Source organism: Ceratotherium simum, chromosome 18 (assembly GCF_057802395.1).
Source record: "Ceratotherium simum simum isolate JZ-2026a chromosome 18, ASM5780239v1, whole genome shotgun sequence".
Classification (NCBI taxonomy): Eukaryota; Metazoa; Chordata; class Mammalia; order Perissodactyla; family Rhinocerotidae; genus Ceratotherium; species Ceratotherium simum.
In genome coordinates this window covers 47124665-47148862 of record NC_141917.1, presented here as the reverse complement: position 1 = coordinate 47148862, position 24198 = coordinate 47124665, and the positions used below count along the sequence as shown (strand labels likewise).

The following is a 24198-nucleotide window of genomic DNA, read 5'->3' as shown; positions in this document are numbered from 1 at the left end:
ACGTTGATTGATTTGCGGATGTTGAACCACCCCTGCGTCCTTGGTATAAATCCCACTTGATCATGATGTATGATCCCTTTAATGTATCGCTGTATTCAGTTTGCCAATCTTTTGTTGAGGATTTTTGCATCTATGTTCATCAGCGATATTGGCCTGTAATTTTCCTTCTTTGTATTGTCTTTGGTTTTGGTGTCAAGGTGATGTTGGCCTCGTAGAATGTGTTAGGAAGTGTTCCATCTTCCTCTATTTTTTGGAATAATTTGAAAAGGGTGGGTATTAAAGCTTCTTTGAATGTTTGGTAAAATTCACCGGAGAAGCCATCTGGTCCTGGACTTTTATTTTTTGGGAGGTTTTTGATTACTATTTCAGTCTCTTTACTTGTGATTGGTCTATTCAGATTCTCCTTTTCTTCTTGGTTCAGTTTTGGGAGGTTGTATGAGTCTAAGAATTTATCCATTTCTTCTAGATTGTCCAATTCGTTGGCATATACTTTCTCATAGTATTATCTTATAATCCTTTGTATTTCCATGGTATCCATTGTGATTTCTCCTCTTTCATTTCTAATTTTATTTATTTAAGCCTTTTCTCTTTTTTTCTTAGTAAGTCTGGCTAAGGGTTTGTCAATTTTGTTTATCTTCTCAAAGAACCAACTCTCTGTTTCATTAATCCTTTCTACTGTTTTTTTGGTCTCAATTTCATTTCTGCTCTGATTTTTATTATTTCTCTCCTGCTGACTTTGGGCTTTGTTTGTTCTTCTTTTTCTAGTTCTGTTAGGTGTAATTTAAGGTTGCTTAGTTGGGCTTTTTCTTGTTTGTTAAGGTGGGCTTGTATCACTATGAGTTCCCCCTCAGGATGGCTTTTGCTGCATCCCATATGATTTGGTATGGCATATTTTCCTTTTCATTTGTTTCCATATATTGTTTGATTTCTCCTTTAATTTCATCAGTGATCCATTGGTTGTTCAGTAGCATGTTGTTTAATCTCCACATCTTTGTCACTTTCCCAGTTTTTTTCTCGTAGTTGATTTCCTGTTTCATAGCATTGTGGTCTGAAAAGATGCTTGTTTTGATTTCAATCTTCTTAAATTTATTTAGGCTTGCTTTGTTTCCTAACACGTGGTCTATCCTTGAGAATGTTCCATGCGTGCTTGAGAAGAATGCGTAGTCAGCTGTTTTTGGATGGAGTGCTCTGTATATGTCTACTAGGTCCATGTCGTCCAGTTTTTCATTTAAGTCCGCTGTTTCTTTATTGACTTTTTGTCTGGATGATCTATCCATTGATGTAAGTGGGGTATTAAGATCCCCTGCTATTATTGTGTTATTGTTAATATCTCCTTTTAGGTTTGTTAATAGTTGCTTCATGTGCTTTGGTGCTCCTGTTTTGGGTGCATATATATTTATAATTGATATGTCTTCTTGGTGGAGTGTCCCTTTTATCATTGTATATTGCCCTTCTTTGTCTCTCTTAACCTGTTTTATCTTAAAGTCTACTTTGTCTGATATGAGTATGGCAACACCTGCTTTCTTTTGTTTGCCGTTAGCTTGGAGTATTGTCTTCCATCCTGTCACTCTGAGCCTGTGCTTGTCTTTAGAGCTGAGATGTGTTTCCTGAAGGCAACATGTTGTTGGGTCTTGCTTTTTAACCCATCCTGCCACTCTGTATCTTTTGATTGGAGAGTTCAATCCATTTACATTTAGGGTAATTATTGATATATGAGGGCTTAATGTTGCTGTTTTGTCACTTATTTTCCAGTTCTGTTGCATTTCTTCTGTTTCTTGGCCCATGTGTTTTGGACTGCCAATTCAGTTTGGTTGTTCTGTCTTATGACTCTTCTAGTTTTCTCTTTGTTTATCATATGTGATTTTGTTTTGATTATTTGTTTAGTGGTTACCTTGAGGTTTGTATAAAAAATCTTGTGTATGAGATAGTCCATTATCTGATGGCCTTTTATTTCCTTATACTAAGACAATTCAATCTCTTTCCTCTTCCCCTTCTAAGTCATTCTTCTTACAACTTGTTCTATCTTGTGTTGTGGGTGTATGTTTACAGTCATGAGGTTATATTTATTTTTGGTGATTTCCTTCCTTTGATCTTTGATTTTGGTATTTAAGTGGTTGCTCACCTATTCCAGTAAAGATCTACTATTTTTCTGATTTTGTCTACCTATTTTTCTCCTTGCTCCAAGCTTTGTATTCCCTTTCTCTTCATTTTTTCAGGCCTGAGGCCTTCTTGAGTATTTCTTGTAGTGGGGGTCTCATGGCCATGAACTCCCTTAGCTTTTGTTTATCTGGGAAAGTTACTATTTCTCCATTATATTTGAAGGATATTTTTGCTGGATAGAGTATTCTTGGCTGAAAGTTTTTGTCTTTCAGTATTTTGAATATATCATTCCAGTCTCTTGTAGCCTGTAAAGTTTCTGTTGAAAAATCCACTGGGAGCCTGATGGGAGTTCCTTTGTATGTTATTTTTTGTTTTTGTCTAGCTGCCCTTAATAATGTTTCCTTGTCATTGACTTTAGCCAGCCTTATCACTATATGCCGTGGAGTGGGCATTTGCCTGTTGATGTATTTAGGCCACCTGTTGGCTTCACTTACTGGTATTTCCTGCTGCTTCCCCAGATTTGGGAAGTTCTCAGCTATTATTTCCTTGAATAGGCTCTCTGTTCCTCTTTCCCTCTCTTCTCCCTCTGGAATACCTATAATTCTTATGTTACATTTCCTAATAGAGTCAAATATTTCTCGGAGACTTTCTTCATTTCTTTTTAGTCTTAGTTCTCTCTCCTCCATCTGGAACATATCTGTATTCCCATCCCCTATGATGCTAATTCTTTCCTCCATATTGTCAGCTCTGTTCTTTAAAGATTCCAGATTCTCCTTTATCTCCTCCATTGTGTTCTTCATCTCCATCAGTACTGATTGGGTTTTTTTTATGATTTCAATCTCTTTTGTGAAGAAACTTCTTATCTCATTGAATTGTTTATCTGTGTTATCTTGTATTTCGTTGAGTTTTTTTATGATAGCTATTTTGAAATCTCTGTTGTTTAGGTTATGGATTTCTGTGCCTTCGGGGTTGGTTTCTGGGTTCTTGTCATTTTCCTTCTAGTTTGGTGATTTCATGTACCTTTGCATTGTGGTTCTTGTATTCGCTTTGTTTTTCCTCATCCTGGAAATACCTGTTTGCACTTTCCACCTGCCGCCACCGTGTGGGGGTTAAGGGCTGTGTAATCTGAGACGCCTGTGCTCTGCCCAGGCTCTTCCGTGCGATCTGCCTGGCCTCTCTATCTGGTCTGGTTGGCTGAGCTGCAGTGTCGGGCATGCGGGGGGTTGGGGACTCTCTCTTTTGCCCGCTGGGTCCCTGGAGTGGGGGGCTTCTTGGTTGCCCCTCGCTATCCGCTCTCCTGGGCTGCTCAGATGTTGATGGCACCCCTGCAGCAGTTCTGAGTCCTCTTGTGTGGGAGTTTCCCACTTGCTGAGAGAGCCCGAAGAGCTACAGTTTCCCTGCAGAGGGCTGCCCCTCCCCCCTCTCTGGGAGCTGCGTGGCCCCAGAACACTGATCTGATGGGGAGGGAGAGGATTTCTCCTTACCTCTCCCCACTTCTTCCGGGGGCCCCAGCACATCCAGTCTCAGATGTGCGGCAGCGTGGATCTTTCCGATCTTCTTTTTTGCTGTGTAGGAGTCCATTCTTGATCTGTGCCTGACCCTTTTGTTGTATCTTATCAGGAAGAGTTTACGGGAAAGCGCACTCCGCCATGCTGCTGACGTCACTCCCCTGTGGTGTATTTTGAAGTCAGAGATTGTGATGCCTCCAGCTTTGTTCTTTTTTCTCAAGATTGCTTTGGCTGTTAGGGTTCTTTTTTTGTTCCATATAAATTTTAGGATTCTTTGTTCTATTTCCGTGAAAAATGTCATTGGGATTCTGATATGGATTGCATTGAATCTGTAGATTGCTTTAGGTAGTATGAACATTTTAACTTTATTTATTCTTCCAATCCATGTGCATGGAATATCTTTCCATTTCTTTATGTCATCATTGATTTCTTTCAATAATGTCTTATAGTTTTCATTGTATAGGTCTTTCACCTCCTTGGTTAAATTTACTCCTAATATTTTATTGTTTTTGTTGCAATTGTAAATGGTTGGTTAAATTTATTCCTAGATATCTTATTCTTTTCATTGCAATTGTAATTGGGATTGTATTCTTTAGTTCTCTTTCTGCTAGTTTGGAATTAGAGTATAGAAATGCAACGGATTTTTGGAAGTTGATTTTGTGCCCTGCAACTTTGCTGTAGTTGTTGGTTATTTCTAATAGTTTTCTGGTGGATTGTTTAGCGTTTTCTATATATAGAATCATGTCCTCCACAAACAGAGTTTCACTTCTTCCTTTCCAATTTGGATACCTTTTTTTTCTTTTTCTTGCCTAATTGCTCTGGCCAAAACCTCCAGTACTATGTTGGATAAGAGTGGCAAGAGTAGGCACCCTTGTCTTGTTCCTGTTTTCAAAGGGATGGCTTTCAGTTTTTCATTGTGGATTATGATGTTGACTGTGGGTTTGTTATATATGGCCTTTATTATGTTGAGGTACTTTTCTTCTATACTCATTTTATTGGGAGTTTTTATCATAAACGGATGTTGGATCTTGTCAAATGCTTTCTCTGCATCTATTGAGATGATCATGTTTTTATTCCTCATTTTGATTGCATTGATTGATTTGTGGATGTTGAACCATCCCTGCATCTCTGGTATAAATCCCACTTGGTCATGGTGTATGATCCTTTTAATGTATTACTGTATTCGATTTGCTAATACTTTATCGAGGATTTTTGCATCTAGGTTCTTCAGTGATATTGGCCTGTAGTTTCCCTTCTTTATGTTGTCCTTGTCTGGTTTTAGTATCAGGGTAAGTTTGGCCTCCGAGAATCAATTGGGAAGTGCTCCAGCTTCTTCAATTTTTTGGAATAGTTTGAGAAGGATAGGTATTAACTCTTCTTTGAATGTTTGGTGGAATACCCCAGAGAAACCATCTGGTCCTGGACTTTTATTTTTGGGGAGGTTTTTGATTACTGTTTCAATCTCTTTAATTGTGATTGGTCTATTCAGATTCTCTATTTCTTCTTGATTCAGTTTGGGGATGTTGTATGAGTCTTAGAATTTATCCATTTCTTCTAGTTATCCAATTTGTTGGCATATAGTTTTTCCTAGTATTCTCTTATAATCTTTTGTATTTCTGTGGTATCCGTTGTAATTTCTCCTCTTTCATTTTCAATTTTATTTATTTGCACCTTTTCTTTTTTTTTTCTTAGTGAATCTGTGTAAAGGTTTGTCAATTTTGTTCATCTTCTCAAAGAACCAGTTCTTAGTTTCATTGATCCTTTCTATTGTTTTTTTAGTCTCTATTTCATTTATTTCTGCTCTGATTTTTATTATTTCCCTCCTTCTGATGACTGGGATTTGTTTGTTCTTCTTTTTCTAGTCCTGTTAGGTGTAGTTTAAGATTACTTATTTGAGATTTTTCTTGTTTGTTGAGGTATACCTCTATTGCTATAAATTTTCCTCTTAGTATGGCTTTTGCTGCATTGCGTAAGTGTTGGTATGTTGTGTTTTCATTTTCATTTATCTCCAGGTGTTTTTTGATTTCTCCTTTGATTTCTTCATTGATCCAGTGGTTGTTCAGTAGCATGTTGTTTAGTTTCCACATATTTTTGCCTTTCTCAGCTTTTTTCTGGTGGTTGCTTTCTAGTTTTATAGCATTGTGGTCGGAAAAGATGCCCAATGTGATTTTGATCTTCTTAAATTTATTGAGGCTTGTCTTGTTTCCCAGCATATGATCTGTCTTTGAGAATGTTCCATGTGCACTTGAGAAGATTTGTATTCTGCTGTTTTGGATGGAATGTTCTATATATATCTATTAAGTCTCTCTGGTCTAGTGTTTCATTTAAGACCACTGTTTCCTTATTGACTGTCTGGATGATCTATCCATTGATGTAAGTGGGGTGTTGCGTTCCCCTACTCTGATTGTGTTGCTGTCAATTTCTCCCTCTACGTCTCTGTTAATAGTTGCTTTATATACTTTGGTGTTCCTTTGCATATATATTCCTAAGTGTTATGTCCTCTTGGTGGTATGTCCCTTTTAGCCTTATATACGGCTTCTCTTTGTCTGTCATTGTTTTTTTTTATCTCGACGGCTTCTTTGTCTGATATAAATATGGCAACACCTGCTTTCTTTTGCTTGCTCTTTTCTTGGGGTATCATCTTCCATCCCTTCAGTCTAAGCCTATGTTTGTCTTTAGAGCTGAGATGAGTTTCCTGGAGGCAGCATATCGTTGGGTCTTGTTTTTTAATCCATCCAGCCACTCTGTGTCTTTTGTTGGGAGAATTCAATCCATTTATATTTAGAGTGATTATTGATATATGATGGCTTAATACTGCCATTTTATCTCTTGTTTTGCTGGTGTTCTATATTTCCATTGTTTCTTTTCCCTTGTATTTTTTCTGACTGCCATTTCAGTTAGGTGGTTTTCTGTGATTCTCAGTTTTCTCTTTATTTATGATTTGTGGCTGTGCTCTGGTTTTTTTGTTTAGTGGTACCATGAGGTTTGTATAAAATATCTCATATATGAGATAATCCCTTTTCTGATAGCCTCTTGTCTCCATTAGCCTAAGCAGGTTCCATTCCTTTTCTCTTCCCCTTCTGAGTTACTGTTGTCACAATTCTTTTTTGTGTTGTGAGTTTGTGACTAAATTGAAGTGTTTAGAGTTATTTTTGATGCTTTCCTTCCTTTTATCTTTTATGTTATAATTGTTTGCTAACCTGTTCTGATAGAGAGCTGCAATTTTCTGATTTTTCTCTGTCTATTTATCTCCTTGCTCAAAGCTTTGTAAACCTTTGCCTTTTTGTTTCTGGTAGGAGGGCTTCCTTCCTCATGTCTTCTAAGGCAGGTCTAGTGGCGATAAACTCCCTCAGCTTTTGTTTATCTGGGAAAGCTTTTATTTCTCCATCATATGTGAAGGATAGTTTCGCTGGATAGAGTATTCTTGGCTGAAAGTTTTTGTTTTTTGGTATTTTGAATGTATCATTCCATTCTCTCCTAGCCTGTAAGGTTTCTGCTGAGAAATACACTGAAAGCCTGATGGGGGTTCCTTTGTAGTTTATTTCCTTCTGCCTTGCTGCCCTTAATATTTTTTCTTTGTCATTGACTTTCGCCAGGTTTGCTATTATATGCCTTGGAGAAGTTCTTTTTGCATTGATGTAATTAGGAGTCCTGTTGGCTTCATGTACTTCTAAGTCCATTCCTTCCCCAGGTTTAGGAAGTTCTCAGCTATTATTTCTAAGCTCTCAGCTATTAGTTCTAAGCTCTCTGCTCCTTTCTCCCTCCCTTCTCCCTCTGGAAAACCTATAATCCTTATGTTGCTTTTCCTACTTGAGTCAGATATTTCTCCAAGAATTTCCTCATTTTTTTAAAATCTTAGTTCTCTCTCCTCCTCCACCTGAAGCATTTCTATATTTCTATTCTCTTATTAACTAATTCTGTCCTCTGTAATATCAGCTCTACTTTTTATGGTTTCTAGATTATTTTTTATCTCATTAATCGTGTTCTTTGTAGCTAGAATTTCTGTATAGTTTTTTTTTAAGGGTTTTAATCTCTTTGGTGAAGTATTCTTTCTGCTCATTAATTTTATTCCTGAGCTCATTGAACTGTCTTTCTGAGTTTTCTTGTAACTTGTTGAGTTTCTTTATGACAGCTATTTTGAATTCTCCGTCATTTAGATTGTAAACTTCTGTTATTTCAGGATTGGTTCCTGGAGACTTGTCATTTTCCTTCTGCTCTGAAGTGTTACTGTATTTCTTCATGGTGTTTGATGAATTGATCGTTTGCTGGTGCATTTCTGATAGTATCAGGTCGCAGATTCCACCTGCCACCACTGGGGGTGGGAGGGCAGGAGATATGTTTTCTGATCCTGCCCTGTCTGCTGGTAGTTGTGCCCATAGGGCCCCTCTGTGTTTGTGTGGGCTGGCCACAGCAGCTCAGCAGGTTGTGCTCACCGGGGTGGGGCCTCTGCGCTCAGCAGGCGGGTCACTCACTGCAGACGGGGCCTCTGCTTGGTGGGTCGCTCTTGCGCAGTCCAGTGCTGCACTTGCAGGTGGTTTGGCTGAGCTGCTGCACTTGGTGGGCAGGGTGCTTTAGTGGGGGCTGAAGTGCTGCCACTCATTGGGGAGCAGTCCCACGGGTGGGGCCTCCACGGCACAGTGGGCACTACCACGGGCCAGCCTACTACTATGAAATTGTTTGCGTGCGGACTGGGCTGCCCCTGCCCCCACTTACAGTCACAGGCTGCTGTGTGAGGATCCAGGACCTGGATCACTGCTGCCAGGGAGGGGGAGAGGTCTGCTCACTTATTTCCACTGCTTCCCAGGGATCAAGTCCCCCCACCTTCAGATGTGTGGCTGCATGGATCTCTCAGGCATCCTGTTGTGCTGTGTAGGGAATCCTCTGTTGGTTAATGAATGTCCATTTAATTGTAACTTAGAGGGGAGAGACAAAGGAAACAACTCACTCTGCCATGATGCTGATGTCATTCTCATTATACTTTTAAATATATATAGGAATGAACAAATCTAGGGACTTACTCAATACCTTTATGTCCTAGGTGCTCTCATATGCATTATTTCATTTGATTTTTCACAATAACTCTGGTAAATGATGTTATTTCTATTTAGCAGATTAGAATAATGAAACTCAGAGGTTAAATCATTCATTACTTGTAAGAGGCAAGACAAAGGGGAAGGGTTGGAGTGGGTTTCAAAAACCCAAGTCTACCGACTGTAAGTTTAATGCTTTAATATTTCACTCTACTGCTGCTGCAGTGGGCTAGCTGAATACATGTACATGTGCTCTGTTCTGTCACAGGTTAACCTGAAGGGTGAGTAAGCTGAGTGTAGTGTCCACAGATTATCAGCATATATCCATTTGTGCCTCAGTGTTTATTTATATATATATATATACACCCACACACACACACACATGTACATATGCACTCATACTCAACCTTTAGAAAAAAGAGAAAAAGGCAAATCATTGTCTGTTTAAACTCCAGTATTAGCCATAGTCAAAGGAGATTTTGGTGATCTGCAAGCTGATAATTCCCAAATGATTAGCTATTGGTTTTACACCTACCCTGGGCTGCTCATGTAAATTATCAACAGGAAGTAAACCTGTCAGTTTCTTTAGCCAAAGCTTCTCAGACTTTGATGAGCCTACAGATCACCTAGGGATCTTGTGAAAATGAAGATTCTAGTTCATTAGGATTGGGATAGGGCCTGGAATTCTGCGTTTCTAACAGCTTGGGTGATGCTGATGTGGTCGGGTTTGCATCTTGGTGTACATGGGCAGAATTTTTATTTTTGTCCCCAATACGTAATTATTTATACAAAGCTGCAATTATAGTATACACAGTATTTGTGTTCTGTGCTTTTTTATACTTGGCTTTTATCTCTATTTTCTGCATAATTTTCATAATTGTGATTTTTAATTGCTATATAAACTGAGAGTTAATATCATTAGAAATTTATATCAGTTATTTTGCCATTCTAGATAATGCTGCATTGAATTTCTCTGGGCATATGGCTTTTTGCTTTTTAATTATTTCCCTAAGATAAATTCCCAGAAATAGTTACTAGGTCAAGGGGTAAGAATATCTCTGTTGTTTGATGGGTACAGAGTTTCAGTTTTGCAAGATGAAAAGAGTTCTGGAGATGGACGGTGGTGATGGTTGCACAACAGTGTGAATGTACTTAATGTCACTGAACTGTACACTCTGAATATGGTTGAGATGGCAAATTTTATGTGTATTTACCACAATTAAAAATGTTTTAAAATAAAAAGAAAGTCACCTCCCCCCAAAAGAATGTCTTTGTATTTTGTTGCATAATAAGCCATTTGGCGTTTTATAAGGAATAACCAGATTCAGTGCCACCAACATGTTTACATCATTTGTACCAATATTCAGTGTCTTATGGTTTTGTCAGATTTTTGCTAACTGATCTAAAATGATTCTTTAAGATTGCCTTAATTTGCGTTTTATTTCTATCCAGGTTGAAATGTAAACATTTGCTTTTGTGGGGGTTTTTTTTCCTATTTGTATTTCCCTCTTATGTGAAATGTACATTTATGTCGTTGGCTCTTGTTTCTATTAGGACATTGATCATATTCTTTAGATTTAATAGAGCTCTTTCTATAGTATAATATTTTAAGTAAATATTTCTTCCAGTCTTTATTGTCTTTTTAATTCAGATTTAAGAAGTGAGTAACTTTATGATTTTACATCCTACAGGTGAACTATGGAAAAGTTTATAATGACAGTAGAAAAGGATTGAAATTCACTGTCTCCTGTGGCTGCAGTTCAGAATTTGTTTTTGTACCATATGGTAGCACCATTGCTGTTTATACAATTCACTCAGGACAACAGATAACTATGCTTAAGGGACATTATAAAAGTGTTGACTGCTGTGTATTTCAGTCTAATTTCCAGGTAAGAATGATACTTAAGGGAATTTAAAATGTTCAGTTAGCTAGCTTGCCAGACTAGTCGTATATAAAGGAGTAAATTGCAATTTTGTTCTGAGGACTTATACTTTTTTTTTTTTGTGAGGAAGATCACGCCTGAGCTAACATCCATGCCAATCTTCCTCTTTTTGCTGAGGAAGACTGGCCCTGAGCTAACATCCGTGCCCATCTTCCTCCACTTCATGTGGGACTCCGCCACAGCATGGCCCAGCAAGCATCGCGTCAGAGCGCACTCAGGATCCAAACCCGGGCCACCAGCAGCGGAGCGTGCACACTTAACCACTATGCCACAGGGCCGGCCCCCTGAGGGCTTATACTTTTAATCCACATTTGAGCTAGTGTTTATTTAATAGAGGAGAATACTGGATAGATTTTTAGATGGTATAGGATGTATATATGAATCAATATACTACTGGGCAACTTGACTGGGATAAATTCTTTTTTTGTGTATAGGCTCCATTTATTAAGCAGTTGAAAATTACTGGCAAATTAAAATAATTTCTTGCAAACAATATTTTGGGAAAAAATGGAATATATGGTCTAATCTCAAAATGTAGTTAGTGTATCTTGATTTATGTTTGTGTGAGTCTGTGTAAAATTTTGTTTATTTTTTCCTTATTTTCTGCCAGTGGCTAATAAGTTTGCTTTTGAGTTGATGCAACTTACATAATTTCTTAAATACCTATGGCTTTTGTTTATTTAACATTCTGACCTTTCTCTTTCATCTCACCAATGGAGCAGATTGTTTTCTTCAGAGAACATTTGCACAAATTACCTCATGTCCTCCTTTAAATGAATCTCTAATATAGCAAGACTTGGTATTTTTATTTTCCCTGTTTTGTAGGTAAGAAAATGAGGCTCATGAAAGTTAAATACTGATAGAATGAAAATTATGGATTATTAGAGCTAGGAGGGACTTTTATCACTTGGTCAAGCTCTTATTTATTCATTCATTAATACTGATTAGTTAATTTTTGTCTGACACTATGTAGGGCTGATTTTTCAGCCAGCACACATCAGTGTGGCAATATCCATTATTAAAATATTCAAGTATATATCCTACTATTTGTTAAATAACTATTGTACCAAGCCCCATAAATAACCTCCAGCTTTGCCCCCTTCCCTGGGGCCTCCTAGACGTCACCTCAAACCCAGAAGCTAAGAGGGACTTTCAGGACCTTGCTTCCCACCCTGTGGCCAGTATCTCTTCTGATTGGTCAGTGTCCTGATGTACCAGTTGTTAAATATTTTTAGTGTTATTTCTGGGAGAAAACTAAAGCACCAGAGAGGTGACATGACTTGCCTCAAACCTGCAAGCAGTTATTGACAGAGCATGATTATCCATTCAAAGAAATTCTTAAAATACTCTTTTCTTGTCTAGAGTCACTTAGAGACAGCCAAGATTTTAACTCAGGTATTCTGATTACAATTATTGCTTTCCACCAAATCAGAGCTGCCTAACAGATGTGCCTAGAATGGATTACAAGTGTGCCAAGATATTGATTCCCCTCAATCCATGGAGTAGCTGGGACAAGACTGGGACAGCTGGAAACTTGGGGCCATTTCCCACCTGACAAATACCTTTTCTATATGTGCTGTGTACTCAGAAATTTTTGAATCACTGCACTGTATCAGAAAGCTTCCAACTCTTATCCCATCCTATCTATTATGATTTCTGAAAAGGAAAATAACTATAAATCTCAAAAGTAAAAGAGAGTAGTGCTTTTGCATCCATTTAGCAGCAGAAGCCTTTTGCAAATTAAATATTACACAAAACTCTCTGAAAATAACATTGATATTTGTAGTAATTCTATCATAAATATAAAAATCTGACAAGATATACCCAATATCAAAATAAACAATGATAATAATGGATTATAACCCATTGACTAAAATAGGGATCCATGAATCCATTCCGGTATAAGTAAGTAAACTAATAAATTGAAAGTCTGATGAGGAATGGGATATTTACGTAGTCTCAAAGTACCACCCCACAAAATATTAATTACAAAGGTAAAATGAGTAATTTTACTTTGAGGAAACCTGGCAGATATCACCTTAATCAAATGATCAAAGTTACTATCCCAGTAGGGGACATCACTTGTGTGATATTCTTGGCAAAGATGCATTAGCTGAATTTAATCATGAGGAAACATAAGACAAACAAAGTTTGAGGGGTATTCTACAAGATAACTGGTGTGTATCTTCAAAATTGTCAAGGTCAGGAAAGCTGAGGAGAGATTGAAGAACTGTTCCAGGTTGAAGGAAAGTAGAGACATGATAACTAAATGCAGCATGTGGTTTTGAACTGGACCCTTTTGCTAAAAGGACATTATTGGGACAATTGGTGAAACTCGAATGGGGTCTAAGAATTAGCTGGTAGTAATATATCAATGTGAATTTTCTGATTTTGTTGGTTGCATTGTAATTATGTAGGAGAATGTCTTTTTTATTACTTTTTTATTTTTTATTTTATTTTATTTTTTTTTTGGGTGAGGAAGATTCCCGCTGTGCTAACATCTGTTGCCAGTCTTGCTCTTTTTGCTGAGGAAGAGTTGCCCGGAGCTAACATCTGTTGCCAGTCTTCCTCTATTTTGTATGTGGGCTGCCACCACAGCATGGCCACTGATAGATGAGTGGTGTAGGTCCGCACCCAGGAACCAAACCCAGTCTGCCAAAGCAGAGCACACCAAACTTAACCACCGGGGCTGGCCTAGGAGAATGTCTTTGTTCACAGGAAATATACACTGAACTATTCAAGGGTGATAGAATCACATGTTGGCAACTTAACTCGCATATGTTTCAGGAAAAGAAAATTCTTTGTATTGTACTTGCAACTTTTCTGTAAGCTTTGAGATTGTTGGGGTTTTTTTTTTTAATCTAATTTCTCAATGAACCCCTATACTTATCCCAAAAACTTTGACTCAATTCAAAAATTCAAATCCCTCCATTTAAGTGAAGTCTTTATTAATCATTCTAATTTAAGTGCTGTCTCTTCCAAGCCCTCTTTCTTGAACATCTACAGAATTTCCTTTATGTCTCCATCAGTGTAGCAGTACTTATCTCAAATTTCCTTGTAAGCTTATCTGACCGGGTTATCTTGGATATATATCTTGCTTTCTCAGGAAACTAAATTGCTCAAGGGCACTGAACATCTGAAAATATCTTTGCATCATCCACAGTTAGTGTAACCATATATTTTAGATTTAACATACAGTCTATAGAATTTTGTTCTATTTTGGAAATTTGACAATGTATGACTAAATCTAATTTACTTTAATTTTTTTACATCTATATTTCCTGTAAATTACTTTATAATCTTATTTTCCCTTTACCCAGAACCCTTGCTTTTGTCTTAGAAAAATACTAATTGTACTATGCTTCAAATAGTTTTTGAGAGGAACAATAATAAAAAATAAGTAATTGCATACCAGAGCAGGAAAAAAAGTTTATTGTTAGAAATATTTGAGGGGCCAGCCCCGTGGCTTAGCAGTTAAGTGCACGCACTCCGCTACTGACGGCCCAGGTTTGGATCCCAGGCGCACACCGAGGCACCGCTTCTCCTGCTGTGCTGAGGCCGCGTCCCACGTACAGCAGCTAGAAGGATGTGCAACTATGACACACAACTGTCTACTGGGGCTTTGGGGAAAAAAAAGGAGGAGGATTGGCAATAGATGTTGGCTCAGAGCCGGTCTTCCTCAGCAAAAAGAGGAGGATTAGCATGGATGTTAGCTCAGGGCTGATCTTTCTCACAAAAAAAAATAATAAATAAATAAATATTTGAAAAAAAAATTGTGCAGAAATATAAAAATATATTTGTGAGGGAAAAAACCACTTAGTCATTCAGAGTTTTACAACCACTTAACATTTTGTTCTTTTTTTCTTTTTACCCCTTTCTTCTTTGCATAGTAGCTTTTTTTTTAATTGACCGAGTGTTTTATATCGTTGTTTTTTTCCATTCACACTATGATTATTTGGTTCATATCCTGCTCTTTTCTCTTGACACTATGTGAGTATTTTCCCATATCATTAAATATTCTTCAAAAGCAAATTTAGTGGTTGTATAATATCCCATCATATGAATGCAACATAAATCCATATATAAATCATTACCTTACTTTTGGATAGTTATTTCTATTTTTTATTATAAATATAATACTGATGATATCCTTGAATTTCATGTGTGTCTTTGGCATGACTTCTTAGCGCTGCATACAAAAACTTGTGATATATATTGAGATTCTATTCTCCAAAAAGATTATACCAATTCATATCCTCTGTATATGAGAGTATCTATTTCACTGTCCCATAGGAATGTTTTCATTACTAGCCAGTATAACATATTCCTTAGGTTTTGTCGGGGAGGGAAATGAACGTGTTCAGCCATGTACAAAAAGCATATCCATAAAGATATTACATAGACTGCATCAGCCCAAGCTTCCCATTATAAAATAAACTTCTCGACAAGCATGGCATATGGAACTTAAAAGTTCTTCTGTTGAATAACAGCCACGTAGGCAGCTGTGAGCTAAGTAAAACTTTTTGTGAATTTTTGGCCTATATTAGCTAGAAACTCATATGGTTTCTTCATTGAAGTCTTTATTAAAGCTCAGTTATTGACAGAGAAAGACAAACTTCGTTTCATTTTTTTTCTTTCTCTACTCTGACGCGACGTAAATGGATGCTATGATTGATAAAAACCACTAGGTTGTTGAATGTTTTTGTAAAATTTTTATGCGTTAGCAAGCTCTGACATAGTCTAATACTGTTTTTAAATAAACAAAGCTTTACTACATCTTAAATAAACAAACATGCAAACAAAAAAGGGCATCAGCCCAGTTTCTTTGGAGAGTAGAAATAGAATTAATCCAATTGATCTAACTTAAGAATTAATCATTTTAAAAATTGATGTAGTTGATTTCAGATTGGTACTAGCTTTAAACTGACCCACAATCACATCTTTGCTTTCTGTGTTATAGGAACTTTATAGTGGTAGCAGAGACTGCAATATTCTTGCCTGGGTACCGTCCTTATATGAACCAGTTCCTGATGAGGAGGAGGTAAATATTATTTGTACAAATTGTACAGTGACTTCTAAATCATAAAGATAAAAGTTTTATTAATTTACCTTATATGGGAGACACTTTTAAAGCATTTCTAGCTATTTTCTGATTGTAAAAATAATTTGCCTGTTATAACACATTTGGAAAATTCAGAAGAATATCAAAAGAACGTAAAATAAGTTGAATTAATCACTTTTAACATTTTGATTTGCTTCATTCTTGTTTTTTCCTATGCATATGTGTTTTTTTTTAACATAGGTAGCATGCTTGGATATACAACTTGGCATCCTACTTTTCTCACTTAATATTGTACAATAAGCCTTTTTCTATGTCATTAATAACTATTTTTAAATATTGTTTTTAATAATATAGCATTCTGTCATTTATATACCACAATTTACTTAAATATTTTCCTATTTGGAGACATTTCTTTTGGTCACTATAAACAAATCAAGGTAAATAGCTATTCATAAATTGTTTATATTTCTGGTAGATTTGGAAAGATTCCTAGAAGTAGATTTATCTCTTGAATTATCATATATGACATTTTTAAGGCTCTTTATTCACACTATCAGATTTGACCAATTTATACTCCTACCAGCAGTATGTTAGTGCCTATCTTAGAACATAAATTGGTACAAATGGGACAGTGTGAATAAGAGCCTTAAAAATGTGGTGGGTAGGGGCCGGCCCAGTGGTGCAAGCAGTTAAGTGCGTGCACTCCACTTAGGCGGCTTGGGGTTCGCAGGTTCGGATCCCGAGCGCACAGTGACGCACCGGTTGTAATGCGCTGTGGCGGCGTCCCATATAAAGTAGAGGAAGATGGGCACAGATGTTAGCTCAGGGCCAATCTTCCTCGGCAAAAATGGATGGACATTGAGAGTATTATGCAAAGTGAAGTAAGTCAGAGGGAGAAGGTCAAATACCATATGATCTCACTCATTAAGTAGTAGATAATAACAACAACAAACAAATATACAGACAGAGATTGGATTGGTGGTTACCAGAGGGGGAGGAGGGGAGGAGGGCAAAAGGGATAATTAGGCACATGTGTGTGGTGATGGATTGTAATTAGTATTTGGGTGGTGAACATGAAAACATAATGTAATCCATGCAGAAATAGAAGTATGATGTACACCTGAAATTTATACAATGTTATAAACCAGTGTTACCAAAATAAAAAAAAAAAATGTGGTGGGTAAACAAAGATTAATAAGACATGATCCCTGGTCTTAAGTAGTAGCCTCTGTATTTCTTTAGTTTTATGTCAAGCTATGTAAACATGATATCTTTCCCACCAAAGATTATTTTACGAAGCACTGTTAATCATCTCCATTTATCTTAATTGCTAGGATATAAAAGGTTTAATGTCTAAAAACCAATATTTATATATGTTATTTTTTTAGGTTGGAAATATAGATAATGTAGTTAGAAACACCTTAAATTAATCTTACCCAAGTCATAATAAAAACAAAGCATCTTAAATGGAGATGGAAGAAAGTTAGTGCTAGAGAAAGTTTGAAATTGTAAAAACATTTTTCATATATTTAGTTCCTTTATGAAAACAGAGCTTTGACCAAAATCACATGGAAATGATTTTTGTTGGGGTAGTTGATAGTGTTTAGCAGCTATTGACAAAATATGTTTCAGACCTACATTTGCAACTGGTATGGTTTACTGCAGTGTAAAGCCTGTGAATTATGTTCTTTTGGTCCTAATCCAAATGAAAGAGAAAAAACACGCAAATGGTAAATCTTCAAGCAGCTGGCCAAAAGCTCTATAAATACTTCCAGATTTCATCACGTCTAATTTGGGTTATTATGGCTTTGATTAGTTTTAGTGTACAGTTGCTTTAAATGACTAAATATTCTTCTGTAGAAAGCTTAAGATGGTCAAATAGTTTGGTTCATCCATTTATTTTGCATTATTATTTAATTACTGTGTCCTGCTGTTTGGGAATTACTGTACACATTAAATCCAAGTTATAACACTATAGGCCATGTTAGGAAGTATAACAGTCATTTACCAAATGAAAACAATAAAAATAAAAGGAAATCGACTATGACTTATGAGAAAGGATATTAGAAGAAAACTAAATTGCTTAATTTATAAAGCTAGTATGTGACTCGTGTATTTATTTCTTTATTATGTAGTTATAGTTTGAACTCCTCATCTAGAAGAATTTTTGTATATATGAAATTAAGCTGAACAAGTAGAAAATCAAATAGAAATACACAAAAGACAAATTAGCTTTATATTTAAGTTTTAGAGCTATAAAACTTTATTTTTTAAAATATAGTGTTTATACGCTTTTACTTTAAGATAGCCATCATCCTCGTATTAATACAAAATGTTATGTGCTAAGATTATTTTCACAAAACTTTAGTTTGAAAGATTCCTGTGAATGTAGGTAGAACATGAATATGATCATGATGCAGATCCCAGTACAGAAGTTTATCTGGGGCCGGCCCCGTGGCTTAGCGGTTAAGTGCGTGTGCTCCGCTGCTGGCGGCCCAGGTTCAGATCCTGGGCGCACACCAACGCACCACTTCTCCGGCCATGCTGAGGCCGCGTCCCACATATAGCAACTAGAAGGATGTGCAGCTATGACATACAACTATCTACTGGGGCTTTGGGGGGAAAAAAATAAATAAATAAAAATCTTTAAAAAAAAACAAGTTTATCTGCACAAGACTCTATTCTTTACGTGTATTAACTCATATTTAAAAGTGTTTTCATCTCAACTATCGAATAAATGTCTGCTGCAGTTTCCCAGAAAGGCAGCATAACAGAGTTCAAAACAAAACACATACATACATACATACACATACACTTAGTCTTTAGTTTCAGGTAAAACTAAATAATAATAATACTGGTAACTGTTTGAATCTCAGTTCGTTAGTGATCTGGGACAAATTTATATCTCCAAATATCAGAATCATCAAAGCAAATTGTTCTTAAGTTTCTTTTCAAATCTACCCTTGAGATCAGATTTACTTCCCCATCAACAAGATATAACCCCTAGGGGTGTTTCTTCTGATATCCAAGATAGAGGAGGACTTCAGTTCTACTATAAGAAACTGAAGGGCATTGGGTGATAGGGACAGGTTTTATGATCTTTAAGTATAAATCCTACTATTTAATTGGCAGGCTGTTTTATTATATTCTGAGTAATCTCTCTTCCTTTTGCCCCCTCTTCCTAAAACATGGTCATGGTCAAGGCAAGCCTGTGTAACTGCTAATCACTTTTTCCTGCCTGAGATCTATAAGGCAGCTACGTTACAGTTTAAATCTGACCTCTCATCAAGAATCTTACTTTATTTTGAGTTGCACAATACATAGCTGTTTTATTTATCACTCTTATAGATGTATAATCACTGGCTGACACAGACAACCCTATATTCTACTTATAGAGACTTTCCAGTTATCACCAGTTAAGAAATTTAGAATTTATCAAGATGTATGTGTGGTAGATATTAAGTTTGGTTTTGTTCTTCCTTCCCATTATTTGGACCTGGACTAGATCCCCTCTAAACTCATGCTTCCCTATCTCCATAACATCTACAACTGTATCTGTCAGTAGAACAGGCGGCCTGGTGAGGTAGAGGTGGATATGTTCAAGCATAGAAAGGATGTCCACTAGGAGGAGATGTTGTAGAGAAAACTGAAGTAATAGATGGTCGTTACACTTGATCAGTGGGTCTCAAACAGTAATATGTGTACCACATTCATGTACAACATTTTTACTACAGCTTTTAACTACAAGTATGATGTTTTATTTGTGACTTTTTTAGCAATAAAATGTACTTCTAATAATACTGTAATGCATTCATATTGTTATCCTTTACTACTATAAACAGTAAAATTTATGTGCAACTGCATTTCAGTTTTCACGTAATTATTTTTGTTTCTTCGCTCACCAACGCAACAATAATTTACAATAAAATATAATTTTGCTTCTTGTTGAGTCTTCAAATGAATTAAAATGTTTCATAGGTTACATATTGTTCTTCCATAGTGGATTTAGAAGGTATGAACTTTGTGTGGCTTATCTGCCCAGGGACATTTTTGGTAGATATGTAAGTCAGAGTTAACTAAAGATACAGTAGGGAAGAGGAATCACCACCCCCCAAGAACAATATATCTTTGAATAAACTCTCACTAAATAACCTAACTTAGTGGTTAAATTATAAACCCCAAAAGATACGAAATTCAGTAAACATTCAGATGCAAGAACAAATGAACAGACTTCAGTATGTTACGCTTACAAATCAATGGACTGCTGTTAGAAATAAGTGAATAGTTAGCTGAAGTTTGGTTTTTGTATCTGGACACTTAGGGTATAATGGAATTTTTGTTTGTTCAACTAAATGATGGTAGCCAGCCAGGTTTAGTAATGGTGACAGTAGCCAACATTAGGTTTAGTAATGGACTCTGATCTATAGCTTTAACAGCTATAAAGAATACCTAAATTAATACATTGCTTTCCAACTCTCCTGTCTAATACTCGGGGAATTTACTGGAAACACCCACTTTTTCTACTCTTATCATTGTTTGAATTATAAGATTCTAAGTCATGATGTTCATCAAAAAGGAAATGAACATTCTCAGACATACAGTAGGGGTTACCCTTAACATAACATATTGCTGTATGTTGTAAAAGGCAATAAATCTAAGATAATTTAGGAGTAGTCCTGGTGCTAATACATTATTGGATTTGGGGTCTGAACAAACTTGTAGCAAATGTAAAAGCTGCAGAATAAAAAGCAAACCTGGCTCCTAATGCCCAGACACTCAAAAAAATGAAACCATCTTAAAGACCTTTAGTCATTTGCCAGAGAATAAGAAGGTAGCCATTCAAAAAGTTTCCCCAAAAAGTGAATTGATTTGAAATACAACAAATAATTAAAATTCCTCTAATTGCTGATTAACTTTATTAGGTACATCTCTAAAGTTATAAAAATACAATGATGTTTTGTTGATTTAAATAAACACAATCCAAATGCATGTTATCTTTCTAAGAAGTCCCCCAGGGAAACCTATGTGCTAATGACAAACATGTTACCATTCTGAACTACTTTGCCAGGCATAAAAAAATAAATAAATAAATCTCACTACTTAATAGCCACATTACTTTTTGGACTAAAAATGGTATTACTAAGTTTGATGAATACATTATTCCCCATATACAGATATTTGCTTATTTATAAAAGTCAGGTCCAAACAATAAAAGTTGCCAACAATATTTTGGGCTGTAAAGTCGGACTGTAGACCTAAGTCCAGTTGTAGCCACGTGGATGTTAATGTGTCACCTTCTCCAGGTAATTCCAAAGAGTTGTAGAAATGCCTTAAGCAACAGCAGCATCATAATGCATGTGTGTGTGTGTGTGTGTATAAAATGTATGTGTGTGTTTGTGAGGTGACTACTTTGAAGCAAACAGATAAAGTCTGGTGTGTCTATTTAAAATGAAGCTACATTATTTTATGTTGCATGTGGGATGTTTCTTTCTTACATTACTTTTGTTTTGAAATTAATATAATTTCTTTTAAAATAATCTCATTACTTTTCATCTATTTCATAACTATATTGTGAGCCTAAAATTATCAGATAAGATAATCGAATCTTCCTTTTTTCCCCCCTTTTTTCAGACTACAAACAAATCACAGTTAAATCCAGCATTTGAAGATGCCTGGAGCAGCAGTGATGAAGAAGGATGAATATCAATCCTTAGTACTTTTGTGTCTCTATTGATGAAACTGTTAAAATGGGACTTTTTTTTTACTGTCCAGTGACAGCTAAATTAGCCCTGAATTTGGGTGATTTTCCCCTCCATGTTTTAAAATGAAGTTAGTATTTACATGAAATCCTGAAACAGACTTCTATATGGTTGTCTATACAGTTGACTTCTATATAGTTGTCAAAACATGTCTCCTTGATCCAAGTTGCTGTGGCCTGGGGCAGTCCCTATTGCTTCAGTAGAAGGAGAGAGGTCATGGCGCTCCCCCCATGTGGGACCTTGAGCAGATTGTGTGAACCATAAGATGCAGTCTGAGAGGATGAGCATATGGAGGTTTTCAGCACTGACTTTCTCCTGCTGGCTGTACCATCACCCTGTTCATTTTCACTTTCAAGAATGATTTTACTAAGGATGATTACATCAAAAATAATAGTTGAAAAGGTAGCATCAAAATTTTTTATTCTTACTCATGTATTCGGTTTTTGCACTGATTCATTTAGTTGACCATTGTCTAGCTTTATGTTAAATATTTTTGGACTCAATCCAAAAAGTACATCACAAAAAGTTTTTAACTTGAGGAAAAGCCCATATTTATTTTAATGCATCACATGGCAGTTTGTACTCATGCTTGAACTCCCTTTCTATGAATCGCATTAAGATGAGACTAAGTCCTACTTCATTCATTGAAGCAGAAAATGTCTTGGCAGGGAATCTGGCTTAAACATGAAATGTTGTCATAAAATTTCTATTTTATTGTCTACTCTTCTTGTGTCGTAATCCACAAGTGATTATCATTATCTTATATTCCCTTTCTTCCTAATTATTATCAGCAGGAGATTAGTAAAAGATTTTTGTGAGCTTGAATACCAAGTGTACAGTTGTTGAGTTTTTAAGTAAATGTTAGGCCTCACATCAGACCTTTCAGGCCAAAGGTTTTCCATCTGTTTACTTTTTTTTTTTTTTTTTATAATTTTATTTTTCCCCCCAAAGCCCCAATAGATAGTTGTGTCATAGCTGCACATCCTTCTAGTTGCTGTATGTGGGACGCAGCCTCAGCATGGCCGGAGAGGCAGTGTGTCGGTGTGCGCCCGGGATCCGAACCGGGGCCGCCAGCAGCGCAGCGCACGCACTTAACCGCTAAGCCACCGGGCCAGCCCCGCCATCTGTTTACTTTATAGTTGATTTTCTTAAGTCCTGACCATTTTACTTTCACTCTTTTTCCCCCCTTGGTGAGGATGCTTATGACCTTTGAGAATGCTATTAAATTTGGAAATTTTTTATTTTAAGAAAAAAGAGGTCGTCCTCCAAACTGCAAATAACTGCATTGCTTCTTTCTAGTTATATAAATATACATGCTCATTGTAAATAATTCAAGCAACATAAAAATTTATAAAAGAATATAATGGTGATGTGGAATCATACCACACTAAGGTAACCAGTACTAACATTTTGGTGGCCATTCTTCCATGCATCTCTTTATGACACATAATTTTACATAATGAGATGTTCAGCATGCTGTTGTTGTCATGGAAACTCCTCTCCTCCCACATCAGCACCTCCCTCCCCATCTCTTACCACTCCCACCACAGTCCAGTTTATTAACCAAGTATGTGTTCTTGCACATTACAATTCTATATGGACCTATATAAACATAGATGGGGAAGTATTTTTATTTTGCAAAAATGGGATATACAGAGTTCTGTCTTGATTTTTTTTTTCAGTATAGCTCATAGAAATCCCTCTGTGTCATTTGGTATAATTAAATGTATTGACTGTATTTTCTTATTTTCTGTATTCTTGATACTCTGGCATTTGGGGCCTTGATCCCACACTGCCCCTCCTAGGACTAGCTAATTCGTAGAGATAACAAAGGACTTCCCTGGGGGCATATCTTTGATATATAGACCAACCAGTCCACAGTCCACACCCCCAACCATCTCCTTTATCCAAGTCTTACACACCAAGCCAATATTACTCCTGCCCTAAATCACCCCAGGGCCAAGTACAAGACAACTAGGAACCACCCCATAGCCCAGAGTCTACCAAAATTATTCCAACTATCCAATCCTAAACTTAGTGTACCTACCCTGCCTTGCCCATTCCCACAAAAACCCCAATAAAGGCTCTGGGCCATGCTCTGCCCTCTCCCTCTCTGCCTCCTGACTGTCCTTCCCCCTGTGGCCCTGCATGGCATGGTGTGCCATGCCTCCTGGTTCTAGGGATCTGTGAATATAAACATCTTGCTTAATGACAGTCATTTCTATGTCTGTATCTTACCATACCTGATAAGAACAAATCCCAGGTAAAAATCTTAGCACAGTTGGCACAGTGAGCTGGGTGCTTTGACACCAACTGGAGATGATATGACCTTAAACTGCTCTTGGCTTACTAACCGGATCCAGCAGTCAGTGGCCACTGCCTGAAAGGGCACCCCTCGTTCTTTGCGCACTTGCTGCTCGGTGGCTACTGCATTGTGTTGTTTTTTGTCATGTATTGCCGTGATTTCTCAACCTAAAGGAGGCACTCAACTTATTTCTCCACATTGGTGGAACACCCAGGGTGCAAGACAGAACCACTGGGGGTGTATAGCCAATTTGGGGGATTGGCTACATCCCAAAAAGCTCCCTCCAGGGCCGGCGTGCTGGCATAGTGGTTAAGTTCGTGTGCTCCACTTCAGCAGCCTGGGATTCACAGGTTCAGATCCCAGGCCTATGTGCCACTTATCAAACCATGCTGTGGTGGCGTCCCACATATAAAGTAGAGGACGATGGACACAGATGTTAGCCCAGGGCCAATCTTCCTCAGCAAAACGAGGAGGATTGGCAACAGATGTTA

The 24198-nt window shown here is 36.9% G+C and overlaps 1 protein-coding gene across 5 annotated transcripts in view; it reads left to right on the top strand.

The window, feature by feature from the left end:
• The window catches only part of ERCC8 (ERCC excision repair 8, CSA ubiquitin ligase complex subunit), a 68216-nt gene extending 44706 nt beyond the window's left edge, over positions 1-23510 (top strand). For 4 of the 5 annotated variants that reach the window (XM_087443303.1, XM_004422857.3, XM_087443306.1 and 1 more), the window contains 3 exons: positions 10330-10527; positions 15542-15622; positions 21275-23510. In XM_087443303.1, the coding sequence (XP_087299429.1) occupies positions 10330-10527; positions 15542-15622; positions 21275-21343 (348 nt within the window). In that variant the 3' untranslated portion in view covers positions 21344-23510. Of the gene's footprint in view, positions 1-10329; positions 10528-15541; positions 15623-15883; positions 16031-21274 lie in introns of those variants that run through there. The other variant, XM_087443304.1, reaches the window with a different exon arrangement.
• Positions 23511-24198: the final 688 nt, after the last annotated feature.